This window comes from Mytilus californianus, unplaced genomic scaffold (genome assembly GCF_021869535.1).
Source record: "Mytilus californianus isolate M0D057914Y unplaced genomic scaffold, xbMytCali1.0.p SCAF_2, whole genome shotgun sequence".
Taxonomy (NCBI): Eukaryota; Metazoa; Mollusca; class Bivalvia; order Mytilida; family Mytilidae; genus Mytilus; species Mytilus californianus.
The window spans coordinates 74,854,365-74,881,084 of record NW_026262668.1 but is presented as its reverse complement, the minus strand read 5'-3'; the positions used below and the strand labels follow the sequence as shown (position 1 = coordinate 74,881,084).

Here is a 26,720-nt window from a genome sequence, read left to right as displayed (position 1 = left end):
TAAATCCTAACTAAAGGAAGCCCTCTGACAATTGTGGTCACAAGGGATGGTATGAAGAACTTGACATTTTGACAGACGACACTGAATATCAAGTGATGGCAATAGCTCACATAGACCTTCTGTTGTAGTTCAAACAAACATTTATTTGCTTACAACCACTTCATATGGTCCCTTGTGGATGGTTGTCTCAATCATACATTAATTCTTATTTATATATACATGTATACAAATGAGAAATACTTAAACAAACAAAAGTTTATTAAAAAAACTACAATAGAAACACAATAACATTTCATACATAGATACTTTTTTTTTGTAAATAAATAACATATTTATATATCCTTCCTAATTTTCTTTTTATATGTCAGTCTGGAATCAAGTGGTTTGAACTAAGTGAGTCCCATATACCAAAACATTGAATAAAGAAAATTAGCAAAATAAATAGTCAAAGAAACATTATATAGTATATTAATGGTAGTAGTGAACAATAATTGTAACAAACAAATCCTATCTTAGGTCCAAAATACCTGGTAGATTCCACTTCAATTCTGATAAAACTTGTCAGACTCCAGTCACATTGATAGAATAATAGTTAAGTCTTTTTAAATAAATAAGTGCTGTTTTGTTTGGAATATAGTACAATGTATATGCTTGGCACTGCCAATATACTATAAAATGATTCCAATTCATCATTTACCAAGGTCATCTTCTCACTGATTTCAAACCAAATTTATTCTTATCGTTATTAAGAAGTATTACACAAAATTAATTGTAAAGTTAAAAATCATATGACACATTCATAAAAGAATAAACAAAAGCCCAATCAAAATAAGCAATATTATTTTACAAAATGATGTTTGGTACAAGTAAATAACCTGTAGTTTCTTGGGAAAATGCAATTAAAGTCTTTTATACTACAACAAGATCACTTTATGTTGTCTTATTTCCAAATATAGTAACATAGTTATATTTTGTGCAATCTTGACAATGTTAATTACCTTCATTCAAAGGACAAGGTTCACTTTAGGCCAAATATGGCCTTGAGTTTCAACTTTGTCATAAAATTTCAAAATGGCCATAATTTGGTTTTTAAGTGGATATATTGTCAAAAAGAATGATTTTGTGCATTTTTCAGAACTAAAAGCTTGAGGAAACCCTTGGCCACAAACTATGATCAAAAATGTTCTGTAACCAAAAGTTGCCAATGATGACATTGAATGTCATTTTTAATGTGATGTGCCAAAATAAAGTTATTTTGTATTAATAGTAATATCACAACTATTTCTAGGTGAAATTTGTAGTATTTTGTCCTGATTAAAAAAACATCAAAATCTGAGGGCCAATTTTAACCTCACTCCTTAAGAGGCTTATTTTGGGACAGAAAATAAGGCTTTTTTGTTTGTTCACACTTTAGTGACAATAATAGTCATGGTTGTAGAATTTCATAGCAGCAGTATAAAACAATAATAGATCAATGTCTGAAAATATTAACTTTTTTGTATTTAGCAAAAAAACTGTTGAAGAGCTCAGTGAACCTTTCTATCTTAGACACCAAAGGACATGCTTTGTACCAAAGCAGCACTGATATGTTGAGAAAAAAGGCTGTGAAGAAAATGGCATGTCAAGGATGAAAATATGCAAAACGGGACAAGTGGAGATAATGCAGTTAGCCTTTATGTCTTGGGTATTAATATAATAAATTCATATGCTAATATGTTAAATATAATTGTTTCATTTGTAGAACGGATCATTACATCAAAATAAGAATTCAAAATAACAAACAGCTGAGGTATTTAACAAAATTCTTCATTAAAATAAGTGTTGAACTTTAATCACAGATAGGCATGTATACATATACAACTTTCCATAAATTTTTAAAATAAAATTAATATAACAGCATAAATAAATAAAGTGTGCACAATTCTTTAATACTTAAACAGTTTCATTGAAAACAAAAAGATGCCCTGAAAAATTTACATATTTATCAAACAACCTTATTTCATACACTTTACTTCATGTAGAATCATAATATTAACATACCTGTCAACCTCTGAAGGTGAAAATGCAGGTAAACAAATATCAAGTCATATAAAGTGTACAGACTTTTTTTTGCTGAATTCAAGTTTCAATGATCAATTTGCTTTTAATACTTATGCCTCATTCTTGAAAATATTCCCAAGTGTTAATCGATTACTGAAAATAAGTTCCAATTTTATCCAAAAAAAACAAATTTCCTCTACAAGTAAATATTAATTATTTTAATGGCGTTATACCCATTTTGCATATCAGGATAAGCTTTGATATTACCTTTCAATTTTACTACCTTTCTAAACTTCATGTACAATACGCTTGATTCCAATCGTAATCTTTCTGTCAAAGTATAAAGTTTTTGCTGACGTTATATTACGTCATTCGACGTTAATTGGGAATTAAATCTATGTCAATGATTGAATAAAGGAATAAATATCTCAATTGGAACAATTTCCCTATAGCCCTTACATAAATGTGATACACAGTGTGTGAAACCTCTGCTCGCTAACTCGCCAAAGGCGAGTCAGAAATGTATATAGCGAGCACTGATAGTTGAGAACTCGCCAATGTGGCGAGTGATATTTCCCTGGCCAGTTGAAGTATTTTGACAGTTGCCAGGCCTTAAATTATCAAAGGTTGACGAATTTTTAGTCTGTTGAACCAATTTCAATGTGGAGTGTTACTAGACAATGATATTCCTAGCTCCTTAACAATTTATTAATCACAATAGGCAAACTAAAACATTATTATGACAACCTTGACACTTCATTGAAGTAGCATGCTAAAACTTATAATATGACCCCGACCACACTGATTTCATTTGTTGATGTGACTGAAATAAATGTTTTATTCATAGAGTGTGGTATCAATGGGTGACAAACAAAAAATTTTATAATATGTTTACCTTCCTATGGTGCATTTATGTTTATTTAAAGAGAAATACAGGATGGACAGGACATTTTTTAAACTTCTCTGAATGTTCAACAAGTTCAATCTGGACATTCTGGTGGCAAATTTTGAAATAGTAATTTCAATATGGACAAGTTTTTAGGGCTTAGCTTAGAATAATTAAAAAATGAAAGGAACTAAAAAGAAAAGCAAAACTAGAAACAAAACATAAAAAAGCCTTTGGTGCAGAAATTGTACACATAGTGTAATTTTTCAAGAGGCTGCTCAATAACTCCAGCATTTGTTATTTGTTATTATTATAATGTCTGGTCATGACATAAAAAATAACTTTTGACTTGTGGTGAAAAGCTATATGATACCAACCTCCCCAGTTAATCGAAAGATAACACAGATTGCTCCCTTATAACATGTATAACTGAGACTACTATATGTGTAAATAGTAATTTAAATTGTCAAGTTGCTAGTTATAGATTTAAAAAAAATAAACATATGTTCATACATTTTGTATTAAAGTAGACTTGGAATAATATCTTTTAATACATACAAAAATTATGTATTGAAAAGTCACGGCAAGTCCCAAAAGTAAGTCACTAGCTAAGCTGGCAAGTGGAATTTCAATTTGGTAAGTAAAAATGAAAAGCTGTTCCCAATTTGGCGAGTAAGAAAAAAAAACGGTTTCACACACTGGATACATGACAAAATTAAGGTATTTGTGTAGGTAGGGTTGAATAGATATGAACAAATAAGTTGGTTTATAGTTCTGAATATACTTATTTTGCAAAACTAAGGAACAAAAAAAATAAAAATCTTTAAAATCAAAAGAAATCAGAATTGAATATATTAAAGATAGTGTTTGGTAAAAAAAGTGTGTCTCCCCTTCTAATAATTGTCTAATACAAAATGGAGATTAACTATTGCTATTTTTTTTACTATTTCATAAAAAGTGCATTTGATATTTCACTGTACAATGGCTGATAAAAGCTTTAAATGTGTTTTGAAGATCACATACATTAAGTACATATGTAAGGTATATAAGTGTCAAATGAGATACTGCCTTTTTTTGAATTGAAAACATGTACATTTTGAATAAAATATATGGTAAATTTCAATATCAATGATATGATACCCCAAACCAAAAATACAAGGTACCAAAAAATAACATTTTGCAGTTGCCAGACATCATTCAACATATCTTATATTTAAACATGAATAATATTAATCAATCTAAATGAAATAAATGATGCATATTGTCTGGGGTCTATAAGGGCTGTTGTGTATCTTCTTTCTTCTTCTTTGATTCAGAATATCCAGCATAAGCCATTCCACCAACAACAACTGCAGCACCAATGCCCATTACCCATTGTAAGAAACTATCAGCCTGAAATGCACACAAATATTAAGATGATGACTTGTTTTGTGACTTGTCAAACCATAAGTCAGTGCATTTTTACACAAAATCAACAAAGAATGGAATTGTTTGATAAACTAAATTACCAAATTGGACTACATTCATATGAATAACTAGAGATACCAGTTATATTTCAATGAGACAGCAATTCAAGGACACACAAATCTGAGAGACATCAATAGTTCTTCTCATTAGTAAATTGTGTGCTTTCAGTCTCAACAAATACAATTCAGATATAGATTTATATAATATATGTTTGCATATTCATTGAGTTATATAAAACAGCTGTATACTTCTTATAAAGAGGATCAGCAGACAAGACAAGGCTGCACTGCAGATGTTAAAATTGCTTACATGCTAAGACTTAACATTATCAAGCTCAAGACCAAAAATAAAATCATTCCTTTCCTTAGAAGCCAAGGCTAGATTGACATTTGCAGTGTACAATGAGCATTGTAAAATTCCGAACTACCAATATACAAGAAATTGCTTTTGAATAAATATCTTACAAAAAATGTGCATGAATTGCTAACAATGTTGTTTTCCATATCATTTCTATTTCCAAGGGGCATTTCTCCTGTTCAAATATTTAGTCTTCCAAGACAGTTGCTGATAAAAGCCATAGATATGAAATTTTATAAAAATTTGACAAGAAATGTTGGAGTGAAAGTGCTTACAATGCGATGTTCAATATAAATAATTTTGATTTGTCGAGATATATATAACGTATAACTTTTGAAAGTTTTAATTAAAGTTTTTTAATTAGAGTATATGTTGCTAATTTTTCACTCAGTATAGTTAAAGTGTAAAGAAACAAACTTCAGTGTTATACAAATTTTCATGGTTCATTTGCTAACATGTTTTCTTGCACATATAATTAGTTTTGCAGATAAATATTATTGATATGTTCTCAATTATCAAAATCAGTTTAAAGAGGGAATAACTTTTCATACATTTGTTACTATGAAACAAAATCGAGTTCACATCAATTTTTTTTACAATTATCAATCTTTTATTCTATGTTTTCACATTATATAACAAGTCACAAACCTGTTGAGACCAGTTTTCTCCATTTCTACACCAAGCAGCAAAATGTTCACAATTGCTCCATAGTACATTATAAGGTATTGATCCTAACCTTGACTTTCCTCTTTCAATTATTTCATTTGGTGGGAATGCTCTGAAAACACCAATTTACCAAATTAAACCTTTTCGGTTATAATTAAAAGCATGATATTATCAAATTTTATGGAGAAAAAAAATTCTATACATAGATATCAAACTAGAGGCTCTCAAAAGCCTGTGTCACTCACCAGACTCTACTTTGGTTTTAGAAATCATGTACAGATAGATAAAAATCATAACAGATACCCAAATAATGATTGAGGCCAAATTTGGTTTAATATTGGTCCCGTTATTTAATAAAATATCCTGGTGGCCATCTTGAACAGTAAATCGGCAACAAAGTAGCAACACTTGGTCAGCACCTCATAAGGAACATGTATTTCCCATAGGGTCCTATGTTAAACTAAGTCCCCCCTGGCGGCGATCTTGGATGATGGATCGGCTGCAAAGAAACAACACTTGGTCAACACCTCATAAGGAACATTCATGCCATGTTTGGTTCCATTCCATTCAGTGGTTCTCTAAAAGAAGACATTTGTATGTATTTCCCATAGGGTCCTATGTTAAACTAAGTCCCCCGCTGGCGGCCATCTTGGATGATGGATTGACTGCAAAGTAACAACACTTGGTCAACACCTCATAAGGAACATTCATGCCATGTTTGGTTCCATTCCATGCAGTGGTTCTCTAAAAGAAGACATTTGTATGTATTTCCCATAGGGTCCTATGTTAAACCAAGTCCCCCGCTGTCGGCCATCTTGGATGATGGACCGACTGCAAAGTAACAACACTTGGTCAGCACCTCATAAGGAACATTCATGCCATGTTTTGTTTTATTCCATTCAGTGGTTCTCTAATAGAAGACATTTGTATGTATTTCCCATAGGGTCCTATGTTAAACTAAGGCCCCAGCTGGCGGCCATCTTGGATGATGGACCAACTGCAAAGTAACAACACTTGGTCAGCACCTCATTAGGAACATTCATGCCATGTTTGATTGCTCTCCATTCAGTGGTTCTCTAAAAGAAGACATTTGTATGTATTTCCCATAGGGTCCTATGTTAAACTAAGTCCCCCGCTGGCTGCCATCTTGGATGATGGACCAACTGCAAAGTAACAACACTTGGTCAGCACCTCATAAGGAACATTCATGCCATGTTTGGTTTCATTCCATTCACTGGTTCTCTAAAAGAAGACATTTGTATGCATTTCCCATAGGGTCCTATGTTAAACTAAGTCCCCACGCTGGCGGCCATCTTGGATGATGGATCGGCTACAAAGTAACAACACCACTTGGTCAGCACCTCATAAGGAACATTCATGCCATGTTTGGTTTCATTCCATTCAGTGGTTCTCTAGAAGAAGTTCAAAATGTAAAAAGTTAACGACGACGACGGACGCCAAGTGATGAGAAAAGCTCACTTGGCCCTTCGGGCCAGGTGAGCTAAAAATGAGAAAATTAAGATTGTGCAATTAATTAATAATTATGAAATACTATTTTACTGAGTATCATAATTGTTTTTCTTATTGACTTTAATCAATTTTTTTTCAGTAACTCCTAACCTACATGACCTATGAAGCAAGCTGCAACTGTAATATTTGATCTTTGTTTTTTGTTTGTACATAAATAGTTTTCTCTAAAACTTGAATTGGTTTACATTTTGTCATGATATGGTCTTTTTTAGTAGGCTATACTGTATGGGTTATGCTTCTTGCTGAAGACTGTACAGTGACCTTCTTGCTGAAGACTGTACAGTGACCTTCTTGCTGAAGACTGTACAGTGACCTTCTTGCTGAAGACTGTACAGTGACCTATCATTATTTACATCTACATCATTAGGCCTCTACTGGATAGTTGTCTCATTGGCAATCATACCAAATCTTCTTATTTTTATATATATATATGAATGGGTTAGAATATTATATAAAAAAACAAATAACTCTAGATATAAGAACATACTTGCACTTTTTATCTTTGTCATTATTTTTCTTGGCCTTACTGGTGCCCACTACGTCCCAAAAGTTATCAATTTTCACATTAGCTTTGTTAAACTGTCTACCACAAACAGTAAACAGGTGACCAGAATCAACATTTCCATTTATTCCATCATTTTCATCACCTGCTAAATGTATGATTTCTTCATTACCTGTAATGCAAAATAGTTTTAACACCACAGTGACGACTGATTAAAAATTAACCAAAAGCTTCCAGGAACTTTTTCAAACAAATGGCATCCACATTTTTTTTTATTTACTGAGTATAATACACATGTATGCTTGTTCAGGTAAAAAAAAACCACCAAACAATTGAGTTTTAGGGTTTCCCAACCAACCCTGATGTTTTTATAAGTACTTTTGGTAGTGAATCCTGACAAAATTACCGGTCTCCCAAATACTCAACATGATAAATTGAGAAAAAATTCTATGTTACCAACCCTGTCTACCCAATTGAAATACAGATATTGTGTCCAGTCTTCACTAACAAGGATCTGACAACATTTCATTCTACTTTCTGTTCTGGTAATTATTACATCAGCCAATGAAAAATCTGCCTTCACATTTTTGAAGTTGAATATCATAATGACAAAGCCAGAGGATCTGGAAAGATCTTTAAAATAGAAAGTTGAATGGAGCCTTGTCAGATCCTTGTAAGCAAAGCGTGGACACGGGATCTGTATTTCAATCAAATTGCCTACCCTGTTTGTCTTAAGGACAAAAAATAGAAACACAAATACTTTTTTTTTGCCCTTATTTAAGTCAATGCCATCACAATCTTCCTGTATGGCTGACAGTTTCTCAACCTTCTCCCATCTTGGATTGTAAAATAGCTGCCAATAATTGATCAAATTTTTTATTGAAATAAGCAAATTTTGAGACAGCAATCAATTCATTTGTAACACTTTTCATCTATAGGAAGCAAATTACGTGATCTTGTCTTTTTATTATGAAGTTCTGTTTTTAACAAATTCAGAATATTTTTTGATTGATTCAAAATATTTTAAACTAAGCATTATAATGGGAGAGTCAGAAAATTTTATTCTATAAAGAAAAATATAGTACATTTTTGTATTTTGTATTATCATGATTATAGGAAGAAAACTAGATGTGTCAGAATGACAAATGGCCCCGCTCGCAAAAAAAGCTTGAAGCCATTTTTAGGAGTGGAAATTTGAGAATGAAATTCCATACAACTGTAATTTTAAAGAAATTTTCAAAGTCCAAAGCCGGTAATTTCAGCAAAAATCAATGGAGCGGAACCAAACGAAAACTTGATCTGTAACTTATCATAGAAGACTCACATACTGAAATTCAGCTCAATATGTGAAGGTGTTCAGAAAATAGTATGTACAACTGTTATTTTAAAAAAATGTTCAAAGTCCAAAGCCTATTGTTTGCGGCAAAAATCAGCAGAGTGGAACTAAACGTATATTTGATCTGTAACTCATCATAGTTGACTCACATACATACTCAATATGTGAAGACGTTTGAAAAAAGCCGTGTAACTTTTATTTTCATGAAAGTCCAAAGCCTATAATTTAATGCAGTAAACACCCTACATGCATTGTAAAAGATCCTTGAATCCAATTCAGAAAAAAATGTTTATTTCTTGCTACTGAATATATGTATTTTTCCTAAACTAAGCTGAATATAGAGGAATTTCACTAGTACCTTTTTCATAAATTAAAATTTATGTTGCAACTATCTGAGCCTGAAACAAGAATGTGTCCATAGTACACGGATGCCCCACTCGCACTATCATTTTCTATGTTCAGTGGACCTTGAAATTGGGTTCAAAACTCTAATTTGGCATTAAAATTAGAAAGATCATATCATGGGGAACATGTGTACTAAGTTTCATGTTGATTGGACTTCAACTTCATCAAAAACTACCTTGACCAAAAACTTTAACCTGAAGCTGGAAAGACAGAAGGAACGAACTGACGAACGAATGGACACACAGACCGAAAAACATAATGCCTCTTAGACTATAGTACTTGGGGCATAAAAATGTAGTACACTATCTTATGAAACACCATTTTGAAAAAAAATATTGAGCATATTCAGATGTTATATTGAGGACACTTGCAGAGCTGTCTTATGGTTTTAGTGTTATGATTGTGTTGTTAGGTTGCTGTGTAACTGATACATGTGTAACAGTTATCTCTCTAGAAATACGTACATACATGTAACTTTTGTGATGTTGTTAATGTTGCTTTGTAACTAATGTTACCAATTATCTCTCTATAAGTAACATACAGACATGTATATTTTAAAGTTTTTGTGTTGCTGTTTCCTTTTATTCAAACCTTTTAGGCTTCATGTGTTTGCACATTCAGTTAAAAGCAAGCAATTTAATACAGGACAGAAAATTTTGAGGCCTACCAATATAAACTCCCCAGTGTGAGTAAATGCGTCCCCTTGGGAACTCCACTAAGTCTCCTTCTTCTAAGTTGTCTAAAACTGTCTGGTTATATTCTCTTACAGGTACCAATTTCTGTGCCATTTTGCTTCATAACAATTAGCTGGAAAACAAATTAATAAGCAGTGGGTAAATAACAGAACAAATCCGAGACTAACAAAAATGTCTTTGAATTAGCCAATATGAAGCAAAGCCTAACTCTTTTGTAATAAGAACACTAAGGCTAATTCAAAGACATTTTATTTTGATATGTACAATGCAAATAAATCAAGGAATTTAAGATCAGACAATCTTCTCATAAAAAATATGTTGGTATGTCAAAGTGAAAGGCTATACATCCACAGGCACTTGTCTCTGAAAAAAATGATGTATATATATATATATATATAGGTAATAAATTGCTTCGCTGAGCGCAGCTGGAAACCACCACAGAGGTCCAACCCTGAACAGTTGGGGCAAAAATGGACACAATATTCGCGCTTGATACAGGTCTGAATTTGGATTGTAATTAAATATTTGACACATAATAAGTTTCTGACACAGAATAACTGTAGTCAAAGAACTTAGAATTGGTTATATGATTTAAATTTATATTCAATTTGTTGCTTTTGTGCAATACACTATGCTGTTGGGTATTGATCCCCCCCCCCCCCCCCCCCCCCCCCCCCCCCAAAAAAAAATAAATGTGGATAGTGGACACATGTGGACACAGATGATGCCCCCGCTTGCAAAGCATATAGTTATAAAGGGACATAACTGAAGAACGGTAAAAGTGACGCTACCCAAATTTGAACTTGATCTGAGTTTTGTGGTAATAAGCATTGTGTGTAAGTCTCATAACATTTGGTTGAGGCTAACTTAAGTAGAGAACAGAAACTAAAAATTCAGCAATTTTTCTATTTGTAGTTTGCCGCAAACTAAAGTTAGAAAATATGGAAACAAAAAAGGAGTAGGCCCAGTAAGACCCCTTTTTGGCCCCAAAATATAGCAGTTTTACCAAATTGTTAAAATGTAAATTTTTAGTTATTTATTGGAAAGAAGAATACTTCTGTTTCATAAATATGGGCTGTTTTTGACAATACAATGCACATGTATCGGGTACTAGCATCATTAAATCATGCTAAATTACTGAAATCTTCGAAATTTTAGCATTTTGGTTAATTTTTAGACGGTTTCCGTCTGAAATGGAAGTGGCCGCATTTGTGTTCATTCTTAATATTTAAATGTAAGTTGTATTTGATGATAATACATAACATATATAATGGTTGAGAATGAACACGGATGCGGCCACTTTCATTTTTGACAAAAACCATCTGAAAAGTGACAAATTATGGCATATTTGATAGATTTTTTATATTTAAGCTTGAATTTGAGCGTCTTTAATGACTAAATCAGTTCAAATCCTTCACATAAACTAATTGAATCGACTGAAGTAGACACTTAAGTGTTTAAAAAGTGTCCAAAATCTTTCATCAGATGAACCTGAATTTTTGAGGCCAAAATCGGCCCTTACCGGACCTACTCCTTTGTACTTGATCTTAGTTTTGTGGTAATGAATATTGTGTATAGGTTTCATAATGTTTGGTTGGGGCAAACTTACGTTACAGAATGGAAACTAAAAATTTTGCAATCTTTCGATTTATAAAGGGGCATAACTCAATAATGGTTAAAGTGACACTACCCAAATTCAACTTGATCTGTGTTTTATCAGTGGAAGTCAAAATTAAACATTGCATTGTATAAAGCATTGATTGTAGTTGATCAAGTATAATCATGGACAAAGGAAGATAACTCCAATTTTAAATCAAAGCATCGTCTATCATGTCTATGTTGTGATCCAGCCATATTCATAGCTAGTCTTAAATTCTCCCTCATGAATTCGTCCGAATTTAAAACATTTCTATTCTAAATACATGGCTAAATAAGAGACAAGTCATAATTTAGGTTTGTTTGCTCGCAGTAACTTTCTTATTTTCTCAGCGAAACAACATTTAATATCTTGTAAACATTTTACAAATTACAAAAATATACCACAATTCCATCTATATACATTCACAATGTCCTCTAAATACATATCAATACAAACATAACTGTAATAAATTATGCAGAGCTTAACGTTAACTTCGTCTATCAAAGTTACTGGAGCACATCGATAATAACCAAACGTAATCAGGACTTATATATGCCTATAAAACCCCACCCGTACTACCGCCCTCGAAATATTCGTGCAGAAAACAACAGTAACATCAGACCACTTCTGATTTACATACTAGCCAAACTTGTACCACAAGTCTAAAGATAGAAATAGAATAGGGAAATTCCAAATATAACGGAATAGAAATAAATTTAAATTCTCCCTCATGAATTCGTCCGAATTTAAAACATTTCTATTCTAAATACATGGCTAAATAAGAGACAAGTCATAATTTAGGTTTGTTTGCTCGCAGTTACTTCGATAAAACAAAGGAATAAATAATTTGAGAACTATATGCCAAAATTCAAGGAAACAGCCATTTGAGATTTTAAATTGTCTTTAATATACCCATCTTTGGCTTTATCAGAAGCCCATCTACCGTGGACTTTAAGTAACCTATCAGAGACTCCTCTATTAGCCCCCGTAGAAGCGCCACCACTTCTCAAACTATGAAGCCCAAACTTAAGCTTATCTAAACCAATATCTGATAAACTCTCTAACAAAATTTCTCTCGCTCTGGTATAGGACAATGGACTATTTATATTACATAATTTATAAACATCTTTCAATTTCATAAAAGACAGTGCTCTGAAAATATAGCTATCAGAATTTTTGCTCAATTCAGCTAAATTGATATACTTATTTAACCAAAAAACTGGACATAAATCTGTACCTGTTGCAGCTATAACAACAGAATTACCCCTTCTGTATAAATCAGTTTTGCTTTTATCAATGCGAATTTTAACATGACTGACTTGAAACTCAATATTATTCATCTTAATGTTAGCCAATTCACTATACCTCAAAAATCCAGAAAATCCTAACAGAAATAATACTACTACACGCAATTTTTTGAGATTATTATGATCTCCGAACTTCAAAACAATTTTCCTTAATATATCTGACGTAATAGGTTCTTTTTTGTTTATAGATTTACTTAGCAATCTCCTTCCTCCTTCATAAATAAGACCAAGGAATTTGTCTGAAAAAGGATTATGTTTGAAATTAAAGTCATGAAACCATTTTATTGAATAAAAACTTGCATCTAAAATCGCAACACTGGATCCCTGTTGAATGAGTCCACCTATATACATAGAAATCGTAGTAGTTGTCGCTGGTAAACACTCAAGTGAACATGAAACACACCATTTTTCAAACTTTTTAAAATAGCACTTGTATTTCTTAATTGTAGAATTTGATCTAAACGATTCGACAAAAGAGGGTAAATCTCGTATGATACTGACAAATCTCGAATCATTGGCATAACACTCAAATTGTTTCCATTGATCTGTAAAATAAATATAATAATGAATACCAAGTGATAACTATAAACAAAGTAAATATAATTAACATTACTACTATAAATGAATGCGGCATTTCCCTCGCAAACAACCCAGTGCGGCATTTCCCTCGCAAACAAATAAATGCGGCATTTCCCTCGCAAACAAATGAATGCGGCATTTCCCTCGCAAACAAATGAATGCGGCATTTTCCTCGCAAACAAATGAATGCGGCATTTTCCTCGCACACTTACTGTGGCATTCAACCTCACAGTATCTAAAAAAGTCATATACTTATATATATACAGTGGCATTAACCCTCACTGTATTCATAAACAATTAATCAACAATGTTAACAATGACATATCTAATTGTTGCAGTTAAAACATCACAATGTTAAATTTAACATTCTTACGAATATAGTCTCATATCTGATAACTGCGGCAAATAACCATCGCAGAAAACTAAATCAACTACAGTCTGTATACAACATTCAATGCATAAATCTCAATACTTCGAGAAATCCAACAACAAAACATATACATTACTGTTAAAAGGTCTCTGTGCAAATATACTCTTTTCTTGTGAACCTTTTGTAAAAAAGTTCATAGGTTTTTAAAATAACGCACTGTATCACCATATTGCCAAGAAAATCCTAAATATTTTGGTGATCAGGGTGAATTTCTATATGGTGATAACCAGACTTTAAATCAAATTTAAACCCAAAACCGCTAAAATTTACAAATGTCATAGCTTCTTTAACCCCTTCAAATTTAACTTTTTGTTTCTCGACAAATTTATTAACATGTCTCAAATCTAAGACTAATCTTTCTTTACCCGTACTATTTACCGACACAGTAAGTGGATTAACGACAAATGGTCGATTTACTTCTTTTATACATTCTTTAGTTAAAAGTTCTTCAATAGAATTTTCCACAAATTCTGAGTGTTTTAACGCGGATCTATTATTACTTAGAAAAATAGTCGGTGGTTCACTCAGAAAAGGAATTCTATAACCAAAATTAATAACATTCATTATAAAATCATTAGCGTTAAGTACATTTTTCCAAAACAATGCATGTTTTCTTAAATTTCCTTTCACATTTATAAGATTTTGACAATATTTTTTCTCATACTTGTTAACAAATTGAAAACAATACTCAACTTCATCTATGTCTGTATCTGTTTTGTTACTGGGTCTTTCCTGTGTTCTGTTCCTGGAACTTTGGTGCACCAACTGTCGCTGTAGGAATCCTTTTTTCGGGGCAGTTCCTTGCAAAGTGCCCGGGCTGGTTACAATAGAAACACTTGTAACTTTCTGACTTGCCTGCTTTGGAGAACTCGGTATCACTGACTTGGCCAAGGCCACGAAAAAAAAAACTCCTGGAATTGAATTCTCCTTTTCCGGAACCACTATTGGAAGATTCTGGTTTACTGTACGGCTTGGAACTTCTTTTACGAGAAGCCCTGGAAATAGCAGCACGCAAATCACTAGCATCTTCTTTATTGTCGGCCAACGGACTATCCAAGTACTCTTTAACCGTGTCCCATCCATGCTTGTCGGTTATTTTTAGAATTTTATTACGCTTACGGATGATTTCCTTTTCCTGGGTAATAATTTCACTAACTTCGAAAGCATTTCCAAGCTTTATACAACTTTCAACGGCAGCAAGCCTCTCCAGACGCTCGGTATTAAACGAATGTTGCACTTTAATTCCCTCACTTTGGAATACAAATTCTGGTTGGTCGACACCGGTTGCTTTAACACTTTTTCCTAAACGAGCTTCGAAATGATTAATCAAGGAATGTTTTTGCTTCTCTAAAGCATTGTTTAAAGCTGAAGTGAAAAGCGAAATAGCCCCGTCCGTACTTAACTCTGTTTCGTTACTATTTTCAGCATGTTGAGTAGTAGCACGGTGTTCATCATGGTCGGAGCCTTCCTCGGACATATTATGCAGAGCTTAACGTTAACTTCGTCTATCAAAGTTACTGGAGCACATCGATAATAACCAAACGTAATCAGGACTTATATATGCCTATAAAACCCCACCCGTACTACCGCCCTCGAAATATTCGTGCAGAAAACAACAGTAACATCAGACCACTTCTGATTTACATACTAGCCAAACTTGTACCACAAGTCTAAAGATAGAAATAGAATAGGGAAATTCCAAATATAACGGAATAGAAATAAATTGATATTCTTTCAGACCATACTTTTTACAATATTTTTTTCTCTTTTCATTTCCAATCTTACTATAAAATTTCTATGTTATTGTCCAAAGGTAGGAAATTTCACAATATTGATGCAAATATTGATATAATTTTAGACTGTCAGACTTTTTTTTTATAAATATTTGCAATTTAATGGTATAGACAAGACTGGAAAGGGAAATCGTCAAACAAGTAATATGTTTTTTTATATGCCATTAATAATAACTGGCTTAATAATTTCTAGAAAGAGGCCTTGGAAATGCACTTTCTCAACAACAAAAATTAAAGAAAATAATAACTATTTTTTATCTAAATTGGTGTTCATTCTTCATTAAGAAAAAATACATTTCCTGTATTCAAATTTAAATGTACAAATACTTAATGCTGAGATATTTCCAATTACTGTTAAATAGCAATATAATGGGATATAAATGAAGAACAAACAAATAAATTTTATTGCAGAAAATGCTCAGGTAAGAGTTTTGCAATATTTTTGGCCCCAAAATATAGCAGTTTTACCAAATTGTTAAAATGTAAATTTTTAGTTATTTATTTGAAAGAAGAATACTTCTGTTTCATAAATATGGGCTGTTTTTGACAATACAATGCACATGTATCGGGTACTATCATCATTAAGTCATGCTAAATTACTGAAATCTTCGAAATTTTAGCATTTTGGTTAATTTTTAGACGGTTTCCGTCTGAAATGGAAGTGGCCGCATTTGTGTTCATTCTTAATATTTAAATGTAAGTTGTATTTGATGATAATACATAACATATATAAAGGTTGAGAATGAACACGGATGCGGCCACTTTCATTTTTGACAAAAACCATCTGAAAAGTGACATATTATGGCATATTTGATAGATTTTTTATATTTAAGCTTGAATTTGAGCGTCTTTAATGACTAAATCAGTTCAAATCCTTCACATAAACTAATTGAATCGACTGAAGTAGACACTTAAGTGTTTAAAAAGTGTCCAAAATCTTTCATCAGATGAACCTGAATTTTTGAGGCCAAAATCGGCCCTTACCGGACCTACTCCTTTGTACTTGATCTTAGTTTTGTGGTAATGAATATTGTGTATAGGTTTCATAATGTTTGGTTGGGGCAAACTTACGTTACAGAATGGAAACTAAAAATTTTGCAATCTTTCGATTTATAAAGGGGCATAACTCAATAATGGTTAAAGTGACACTACCCAAATTCAACTTGATCTGTGTTTTATCAGTGGAAGTCAAAATTAAACATTGCATTGTATAAAGCATTGATTGTAGTTGATCAACTATAATCATGGACAAAGGAAGATAACTCCAATTTTAAATCAAAGCATCGTCTATGTTGTGATCCAGCCATATTCATAGCTAGTCTGATATTCTTTCAGACCATACTTTTTACAATATTTTTTTCTCTTTTCATTTCCAATCTTACTATAAAATTTCTATGTTATTGTCCAAAGGTAGGAAATTTCACAATATTGATGCAAATATTGATATAATTTTAGACTCTGTCAGACTTTTTTTTTATAAATATTTGCAATTTAATGGTATAGACAAGACTGGAAAGGGAAATCGTCAAACAAGTAATATGTTTTTTTATATGCCATTAATAATAACTGGCTTAATAATTTCTAGAAAGAGGCCTTGGCAATGCACTTTCTCAACAACAAAAATTAAAGAAAATAATAACTATTTTTTATCTAAATTGGTGTTCATTCTTCATTAAGAAAAAATACATTTCCTGTATTCAAATTTAAATGTACAAATACTTAATGCTGAGATATTTCCAATTACTGTTAAATAGCAATATAATGGGATATAAATGAAGAACAAACAAATAAATTTTATTGCAGAAAATGCTCAGGTAAGAGTTATGCAATTTTGTTTATGGTTTCAACCAAATTTCTGATAATTGTAACTAATTAATTAGAACTTGATTATTAACCTTTGTCAGATGATAATGACACTGATTTTACAAGTGAAATCAAATTTGCTTGCATTTTTTATACACATGTTTTTTCATTTTTTGTCTTTTCTTTGAAAAAAAACCCACATCTGATTAATCATTCCGCTAGCTAGCAAAATTAACAGAATATTTTAATGTAGTGTAGATCAAAATAAATAATACATTTGTAGGTTTACTATTAAGGTCAAGAATGTGTGTTTTCAGTAAGGTGTGTAATAAATTGTGTCTATTTAATTACGTAACAGGTCATGAGATATTAACTGTGGTGAATTAAGACTGGGGTTGTTTCCAATCAATACTTACACCTTTGAGTGTAATTATTTGAAAATCATGACAGATGATAATCATACTGACTCTTACTTGCCTATGGAAAGAACTGGAGTAATACCATTTCAAATAAAATGCTTCGCTGGGGCGCAGCTTGATACGACCGCAGAGGTCGAACCCTGAACAGTTGGGGCAAGTATGGACACAAAATTCAAGCTTGATACAGCTATGACTTTGGATTGTCATTAAATATTTGACACAGCATAGGTTTCTGACACAGGATGAATGTGGTGTAAGAACTGGAAAAAATTTAATTTACCTATTATGGTGGAATATCCATAAACTAAATTGTTTGTTAATTTCAATATATCAAAGAATATGTAGAATTCAATGTTTGATGTAATGTAATAAAGTTGAAATTTGGACCGTTTTTGTTCAATGTGGACCAATTTGGTAACATGTATAAATAATCAAAAATCTAAATACATGGGAGCCCATTTAAATACATCATAAAGGTATTAAAATAGAAAGTGACATCATAGTCATGACTAAAAATAAACAAAAATCCTTAATCAGCAACATTTAAAGTAATATCTAAAAATTAAATTCCTTTGTAACCATAAAAGCCCATTTAAATACATCATAAAGATATTAAAATAGAAAATGACATCATAGTCATGGCTAAACATAGCAAAAAACCCTTAATCAGCATCATTTAACAGTAATATCTAAAAATAGAAATTACATCATAAAGGTATTAAAATAGAAAATGACATCATAGTCATGGCTAAAAATAAACAAAATCCTTAATCAGCATCAGCAACATTTTATAGTAATATCTAATAAAATGCTTCGCTGGGGCGCAGCTTGATACGACCGCAGAGGTCGAACCCTGAACAGTTGGGGCAAGTATGGACACAACATTCAAGCTTGATACAGCTCTGAATTTGGATTGTTATTAAATATTTGACACAGCATAGGTTTCTGACACAGAAAGAATGTGGTCTAAGAACTTGAATTTTTTTAATTTACCTATTATGGTCCAATGTCCAAAATCAAAATACATGGTTAGATTCAGCATATCAAAGAACCCCATATATTCAATTTTTGTTAAAATCAAACAAAGTTTAATTTTGGACCCCAACTTGGACAAACTTGAAAACTGGGCCCATAATCAAAAATCTAAACACATGTTTAGATTCAGCATATCAAAGAACCCCAAGAATTCAATTTTTGCTAAAATCAAACTAAGTTTAATTTTGGACCCTTTGGACCTTAATGTAGACCAATTTAAAAAACGGGACTTAAAATTAAAAATCTAAATACACGGTTAGATTTGGAATATCAAAGAACCCCAATAATTCAATTTTTGATGAAATCAAACAAAGTTTAATTTTGGACCCTTTTGACCTCAATATGAACCAATTTGATAGCGGGGCCCACAAATAAAAATTCTAAATTCATGGTTAGATTCAGCATATCAAAGAACCACATATATTCAATTTTTGTTGAAATCAAAAAAAGTTTAATTTTGGACCCCAACTTGGACCAACTTGAAAACTGGGCCCATAATCAAAAATCTAAACACATGTTTAGATTCAGCATATCAAAGAACCCCAAGAATTCAATTTTTGTTAAAATCAAACTAAGTTTAATTTTGGACCCTTTGGACCTCAATGAAGACCAATTTAAAAAACGGGACCCAAATTAAAAATCTAAAAACACGGTTAGATTTGGCATATCAAAGAACCCCAATAATTCAATTTTCGATGAAATCAAACAAAGTTTAATTTTGGACCCTTTTGACCTCAATATGAACCAATTTGATAGCGGGGCCTACAAATAAAAAATCTAAATACATGGTTAGATTCAGCATATCAAAGAACCTCATATATTCAATTTTTGTTGAAATCAAACAAAGTTTAATTTTGGACCCCAATTTGGACCAACTTGAAAACTGGGCCCATAATCAAAAATCTAAATACATGTTTAGATTCAGCATATCAAAGAACCCCATATATTCAATTTTTGTTGAAATCAAACAAAGTTTAAATACTGGACCCTATCTTGGACCAACTTGAAAACTGGGCCCATAATCAAAAATCTAAACACATGTTTAGATTCAGCATATCAAAGAACCCCAAGAATTCAATTTTTGTTAAAATCAAACTAAGTTTAATTTTGGACCCTTTGGACCTCAATGTAGACCAATTTAAAAAACAGGACCCAAAATTAAAAACCTAAATACACGGTTAGATTTTGAATATCAAAGAACCCCAATAATTCAATTTTAGATGAAATCAAACAAAGTTTAATTTTGGACCCTTTTGACCTCAATATGAACCAATTAGATAACGGGGTCCACAAATAAAAAATCTAAATACATGGTTAGATTCAGCATATCAAAGAACCCCATATATTCAATTTTTGTTGAAATCAAACAAAGTTTAATTTTGGACCCCAATTTGGACCAACTTGAAAACTGGGCCAAAAATCAAAAATCTAAATACATGTTTAGATTCAGCATATCAAAGAACCTCATATATTCAATTTTTGCTAAAATCAAACAAAGTTTAATTTTGGACCCTTTGGACATTAATGTAGACCAATTTGAAAACTGGACCCAAAATTAAAAATCTAAATACACTGTTAGATTCGGCATAACAAATAAATAAATGTGATCAAAGATTTTACAAATCTAATGCGCCATACTGTGCAATTAAAGATTACTTCTTGAAATTTTTCAATATTTGAAATTTGAAAAAAAAATAATATTTGAAGAATAATTCTTTTTAATTTCTGAAATCTGAAATGAGAAAAAATTGGCCCCCCACAATTTCTTTTTATCCCCCCCTCCCCTTTTTCCCCCAAAAAAATTCTTTCCCTCAAGATATGGTCATAATCTCAATTCAAATTTCCAATGGAGTTGGCAACCATAATTACCCATTTAAATTTACCATAGTGCTAACTTAATCTATTTTATAATAGATCGAATTAATAAAAATATAGTGTCAAATCTTTCATATGGATTTTTTTGTAAAAAAAAAAGATGAAAACATTTGCAGATATTTTTACTGGTCTTCCTTTATTAATATGCATTTCTTTAAACATAATTTAAAAGCAGTGTAAGGGAAGTAACCAAAACGTTGTATTTGGATTACCTCCCTTACACTGTTTTAGATTATCTTTATTGTTCATTAACCATTACTTTATACATAATTTAAAAGCAGTGTAAGGGAGATAATTTCAATGATGTATTTGATTTATCTCCCTTACACTGCTTTAAATTATGTTTTGTACTAAAGTATTTGTCCATTAACCAGGACAACCTTGTTTTTCCCCCTTTTTTGCCCCTAATTCCTAAACGGTTTGAGCCATAACCCCCCAAAGCAAATCCTAACCATCCCTTTGTGGTATGGAAACTTGTAGTATAATTTCAGAGAGATCCATACACAGTTCCACAGTTAATGTCTGGAAACTAGAAAATGCTCATTTTTGGCCCCTTTTTGGCCCCTAATTCCTAAACTGTTGGTACCATAACCCCCAAAATCAATCCCAACCTTCCTTTTGTGGTATTTAACCTTATGGTCAAATTTCAAAAAGATCCATTCACTTAAACTAAAGTTAGAGTGCGAAAACCAATATGTATTCGGACGAAGACGCCGGACGACGACGACGACGACGACGACGACGACGACGACGCCAACGTCATACCAATATACGACCACAAAATTTTTTTGCGGTCGTATAAAAATAAAATTCCTTTGTAACCATAAAAGCCCATTTAAATACATCATAACAGATATTAAAATAGAAAATGACATCATAGTCATGGCTAAACATAGCAAAAACCTTAATCAGCATCATTTAACAGTAATATCTAAAAATAAAAATTTCTTTGCAACCATAAAAGTAAAATAGAAAATGACATCATATAATATAATCATAGCTAAAAATAAACAAAAATTTTTTTTATTGGCAAATTTTAAATGGAGTTTATTATACTAAAACAATAAATTTGCAACCATAAACATGATAAAACCCCATTTAAACACATCATAAAAGTATTAAATAATTCAACTACATCATAAGGCTATAAAAATAGAAAATGACTTCATAGTCAAGGCTAAAGGTAAACAAAAAACTTTCATCAGCAAAATTTTATATTGGCAAATTTCCAATGAAGTTTATTACACTAAAATTGTTGGCAAATTTCCAATGCATTTATTAACAATAAAGTTATTGGCAAATTTCCAATTTACATAATTTAAAAGCAGTGTAGATGAGATATTTAAATGAGTTTGAATTACCAACCTTACACTGCTTTTAAATAATGTTCTTTACTCAATTATTTCTCTATTAAAATGGAAACCCTTGTTTTTTAACCTTTTTTTCCCTTATTCCTTAAACATTAGAGCCATTTATAACCCCCCCCCCCCCCCAAAGCCAATTATTACTTTCCAATGTAACCTAAATTTCCAATATACATAATTTTAAATTTCAATTCCTCATGATATATAACCGTATCATTATTATTTTCTTTCATATATAAATCTGAAACAACCATCTTTAAATGGAAAATTTTAAAGAAAAAAAAAGGAAAAAAAAAAATCCCACACATTTTTTCAACCCCCTTTTGATTCATCATCCCCCACCTCAATCACAACCTTCAATTTGTGGTATGGTACATTGCAATACAATTTCACAGAGATCCATACACTTGAACACAAGTTTTTGTTGCAAACTAAAAAAATCCTTATTTTTGACCAATATTTGGCCCCTTATTCATAAAAGTTTGAGCAATTAACCCCAAAACTCAATTCCTACTTTCTCTTAGTGATAAAAAATAACTAACTTAAAATGTAAATTTTAAACAAAAAAAAATGAAAAAAAAAAATTACCCCTTTTTTGACCCACGCCCCCTTATGATTCATCACCCCCACCCCCCTTTCCCCCCAAACCAAGCTCAATAACAGCCTTGCCTTTGTGGTATGGTACCTTGTAATACAATTTTAGAGAGATCCATACACTTGAACACAAGTTTAGAAACTAAAAAATGCTTATTTTAAACCCCTTTGTAGGCCCCTTATTACTAAACGTTTTGGGCAATTACCACAACACTCAATTCCAGCTTTCCCTTTGTGAAATGGAACCTTGTAGTAAAATTTCAGAAAGATCCATACACTTACACACAAGTTATTGTCATGAAACTAGAAAAATGCTTGTTTTTTGCCCCCTTTTGGCCCCTTATTCCTAAAATTTTGAGGCAATTAACCCCAAAATCAATCCCAGCATTGACCCTTTGTGATATGGAATCTTGTGGTACAATGTCAAAGAGATCCATATGCTAACACACAAGTTATGTCTGGAAGTTACAAAAATGCTTATTTTTTCGGCCCCTTTTTGGCCCCTAATTCCTTAACTGTTGGTACCATAACCCCCAAAATCAATCCCCACCTTCCTATTGTGGTATTGAACCTTATGGTAAAATTTCATAGAGATCCATTCACTTAAACTAAAGTTAGAGTGCGAAAACCATTATGTATTCGGACGACGACGCCGGACGACGCCGACGACGCCAACGTCATACCAATATACGACCTCAAAATTTTTTTGCGGTCGTATAAAAAGTGTGGGAATCAACTTAGATATATTTATACACATGTTGACCAAAATTTCATTGAACAATACCTTACACAAGCATAAGATACTGATATAATACTTTCAAAACTCTTATCAACTGATTCAATTGATGTTCAAATACTTTTTCAAATTAATTCATAAATAGTAAATCATTATAAATTTTGATTTACAAAGGAACTATATGCAAGTGTTTATCTAAAATAAAAGGGTTGTTCGACCAATCTTTTCTTAATTTAAGGGCAAATAACATGTCAAAAGTTGGCAGTTCATGATTAAAATGGTGTAGAAAGTTTCTGCAAGTCATAAAAACACATAATTAGTTCCATGATATGTCTCCAACTTAGTATTCTGCACAATCTCCAAAACCAGAGTGATCGCATAGAATCAGCATGGCTGAATCAATAAAATGCTCCGCTGGGCGCAGCTTGATACGACCGCAGAGGTCAAACCCTGAACAGTAGGGGCAAGTATGGACACAACATTCAAGCTTGATACAGCTCTGAATTTGGATTGTGATTAAATATTTGACACAGCATAGGTTTCTGACACAGAATTAATGTGGTCTAAGAATTTTTAATTTACCTATTATGGTCCAATATCCAAAATCTAAATACATACAGGGTTAAATTCAGCATATCAAAGAACCCCAAGAATTCAATTTTTTTTTAAATCAAACTAAGTTTAATTTTGGACCCTTTGGACCTTAATGTAGACCCATTTGAAAACGGGACCAAAAAATTAAGAATCTAGATACACGGTTAGATTCAGCATATCAAAGAACCCCAATATTTCAATTTTTGATGAAATTAAACCTTATCATTATTATTTGCTTTTATATATAAATAAATAAAATGCTTCGCTGGGCGCAGCTTGATACGACCGCAGAGGTCGAACCCTGAACAGTTGGGGCAAGTATGGACACAACATTCAAGCTTGATACAGCTCTGAATTTGGATTGTGATTAAATATTTGACACATCATAGATTTCTGACACAGAAAGAATGTGGTCTAAGAACTTGAATTTTTTTAATTTACCTATTATGGTCCAATGTCCAAAATCAAAATACATGGTTAGATTCAGCATATCAAAGAACCCCATATATTCAATTTTTGTTGCAATCAAACAAAGTTTAATTTTGGACCCCAAATTGGACAAACTTGAAAACTGGGCCAATAATCAAAAATCTAAACACATGTTTAGATTCAGCATATCAAAGTACCCCAAGAATTCAATTTTTGTTAAACTCAAACTAAGTTTAATTTTGGACCCTTTGGACCTTAATGTAGACCAATTTAAAAAACGGGACCCAAAATTAAAAATCTAAATATACGGTTAGATTTGGAATGTCAAAGAACCCCAATAATTCAATTTTTGATGAAATCAAACAAAGTTTAATTTTGGACCCTTTTGACCTCAATATGAACCAATTTGATAGCGGGGTCCACAAATAAAAAATCTAAATACATGGTTAGATTCAGCATATCAAAGAACCCCATATATTCAATTTTTGTTGAAATAAAAAAAGTTTAATTTTGGACCCCAACTTGGACCAACTTGAAAACTGGGCCCATAATCAAAAATCTACACATGTTTAGATTCAGCATATCAAAGAACCCCAAGAATTCAATTTTTGTTAAAATCAAACTAAGTTTAATTTTGGACCCTTTGGACCTTAATGTAGACCAATATAAAAAACGGGACCCAAAATTAAAAATCTAAAACACGGTTAGATTTGGCATATCAAAGAACCCCAATAATTCAATTTTTGATGAAATCAAACAAAGTTTAATTTTGGACCCTTTTGACCTCAATATGAACCAATTTGATAGCGGGCCCACAAATAAAAAATCTAAATACATGGTTAGATTCAGCATATCAAAGAACCCCATATATTCAATTTTTGTTGAAATCAAACAAAGTTTAATTTTGGACCCCAATTTGGACCAACTTGAAAACTGGGCCAAAAATCTAAAATCTAAATACATGTTTAGATTCAGCATATCAAAGAACCCCATATATTCAATTTTTGTTGAAATCAAACAAAGTTTAATTTTGAACCCCAACTTGGACCAACTTGAAAACTGGGCCCATAATCAAAAATCTAAACACATGTTTAGATTCAGCATATCAAAGAACCCCAATAATTCAATTTTTGTTAAAATCAAACTAAGTTTAATTTTGGACCCTTTGGACCTTAATGTAGACCAATTTAAAAAACAGGACCCAAAATTAAAAATCTAAATACACGGTTAGATTTGACATATCAAAGAACCCCAATAGTTCAATTTTTGATGAAATCAAACGAAGTTTAATTTTGGACCCTTTTGACCTCAATATGAACCAATTTGATAGCGGGGTCCACAAATAAAAAATATAAATACATGGTTAGATTCAGCATATGAAAGAACCCCATATATTCAATTTTTGTTGAAATCAAACAAAGTTTAATTTTGGACCCCAACTTGGACCAACTTGAAAACTGGGCCCATAATCAGAAATCTAAACACATGTTTAGATTCAGCATATCATAGAACCCCAAGAATTCAATTTTTGTTAAAATCAAACAAAGTTTAATTTTGGACCCTTTGGACCTTAATGTAGACCAATTTGAAAACTGGACCCAAAATTAAAAATCTAAATACACGGTTAGATACGGCATAACAAATAAATAAATGTGGTCAAAGATTTTACAAATCTAATGCGCCATACTGTGCAATTAAAGATTACTTCTTGAAATTTTTCAATATTTGAAATTTGAAAAAAAAATAATATTTGAAGAATAATTCTTTTTAATTTCTGAAATCTGAAATGAGAAAAAATTGACCCCCCACAATTTCTTTTTACCCCCCCCCCCCCCTTTTTTCTCCCAAAAAATTCTTTCCCTCAAGATATGGTCATAATCTCAATTCAAATTTCCAATGGAGTTTGAAACCATAATTACCCATTTAAATTTACCATAGTGCTAACTTAATCTATTTTATAATAGAATTTGAAATATAGTGTCAAATCTTTCATATGGATTTTTTTGTAAATATTTTTACTTGTCTTCCTTTATAAATATGCATTTCTTTAAACATAATTTAAAAGCAGTGTAAGGGAAGTAACCAAAACGTTGTATTTGGATTACCTCCCTTACACTGTTTTAAATTATCTTTATTGTTCATTAACCATTACTTTATACATAATTTAAAAGCAATGTAAGATAGATAATTTCAATGATGTTTTTGATTTATCTCCCTTACACTGCTTTAAATTATGTTT

General features: G+C 31.8%; 1 protein-coding gene and 2 long non-coding RNA genes across 4 annotated transcripts in view; 1 reads left to right on the top strand and 2 right to left on the bottom strand.

Moving 5' to 3' along the window:
- Nucleotides 1-240: 240 nt before the first annotated feature.
- The window catches only part of LOC127730296 (phospholipase A and acyltransferase 3-like), a 36,676-nt gene continuing 10,196 nt past the window's right edge, over nt 241-26,720 (bottom strand). Inside the window, exons 2-5 of the mRNA XM_052238620.1 lie at nt 9,857-9,996; nt 7,434-7,620; nt 5,399-5,528; nt 241-4,318 (exon numbers count right to left, since the gene is read on the bottom strand). Of these exons, the coding sequence (XP_052094580.1) occupies nt 4,199-4,318; nt 5,399-5,528; nt 7,434-7,620; nt 9,857-9,977 (558 nt within the window). The 5' untranslated portion in view covers nt 9,978-9,996 and the 3' untranslated portion in view covers nt 241-4,198. The remainder of the gene's footprint in view (nt 4,319-5,398; nt 5,529-7,433; nt 7,621-9,856; nt 9,997-26,720) is intronic.
- On the bottom strand, nt 6,356-6,925 carry LOC127730299 (uncharacterized). The gene is made up of 2 exons (XR_007995023.1): nt 6,778-6,925; nt 6,356-6,441 (listed from the first exon to the last, which is right to left on the bottom strand). It is a non-coding gene; the product is annotated as an uncharacterized LOC127730299 (long non-coding RNA).
- On the top strand, nt 17,637-25,957 carry LOC127730298 (uncharacterized). Of its 2 annotated transcripts, none has more exons than XR_007995021.1 (2): nt 17,637-18,795; nt 24,442-25,957. It is a non-coding gene; the product is annotated as an uncharacterized LOC127730298 (long non-coding RNA). The 2 variants fall into 2 exon arrangements; XR_007995022.1 differs by lacking the exon at nt 17,637-18,795 and adding an exon at nt 23,780-23,996.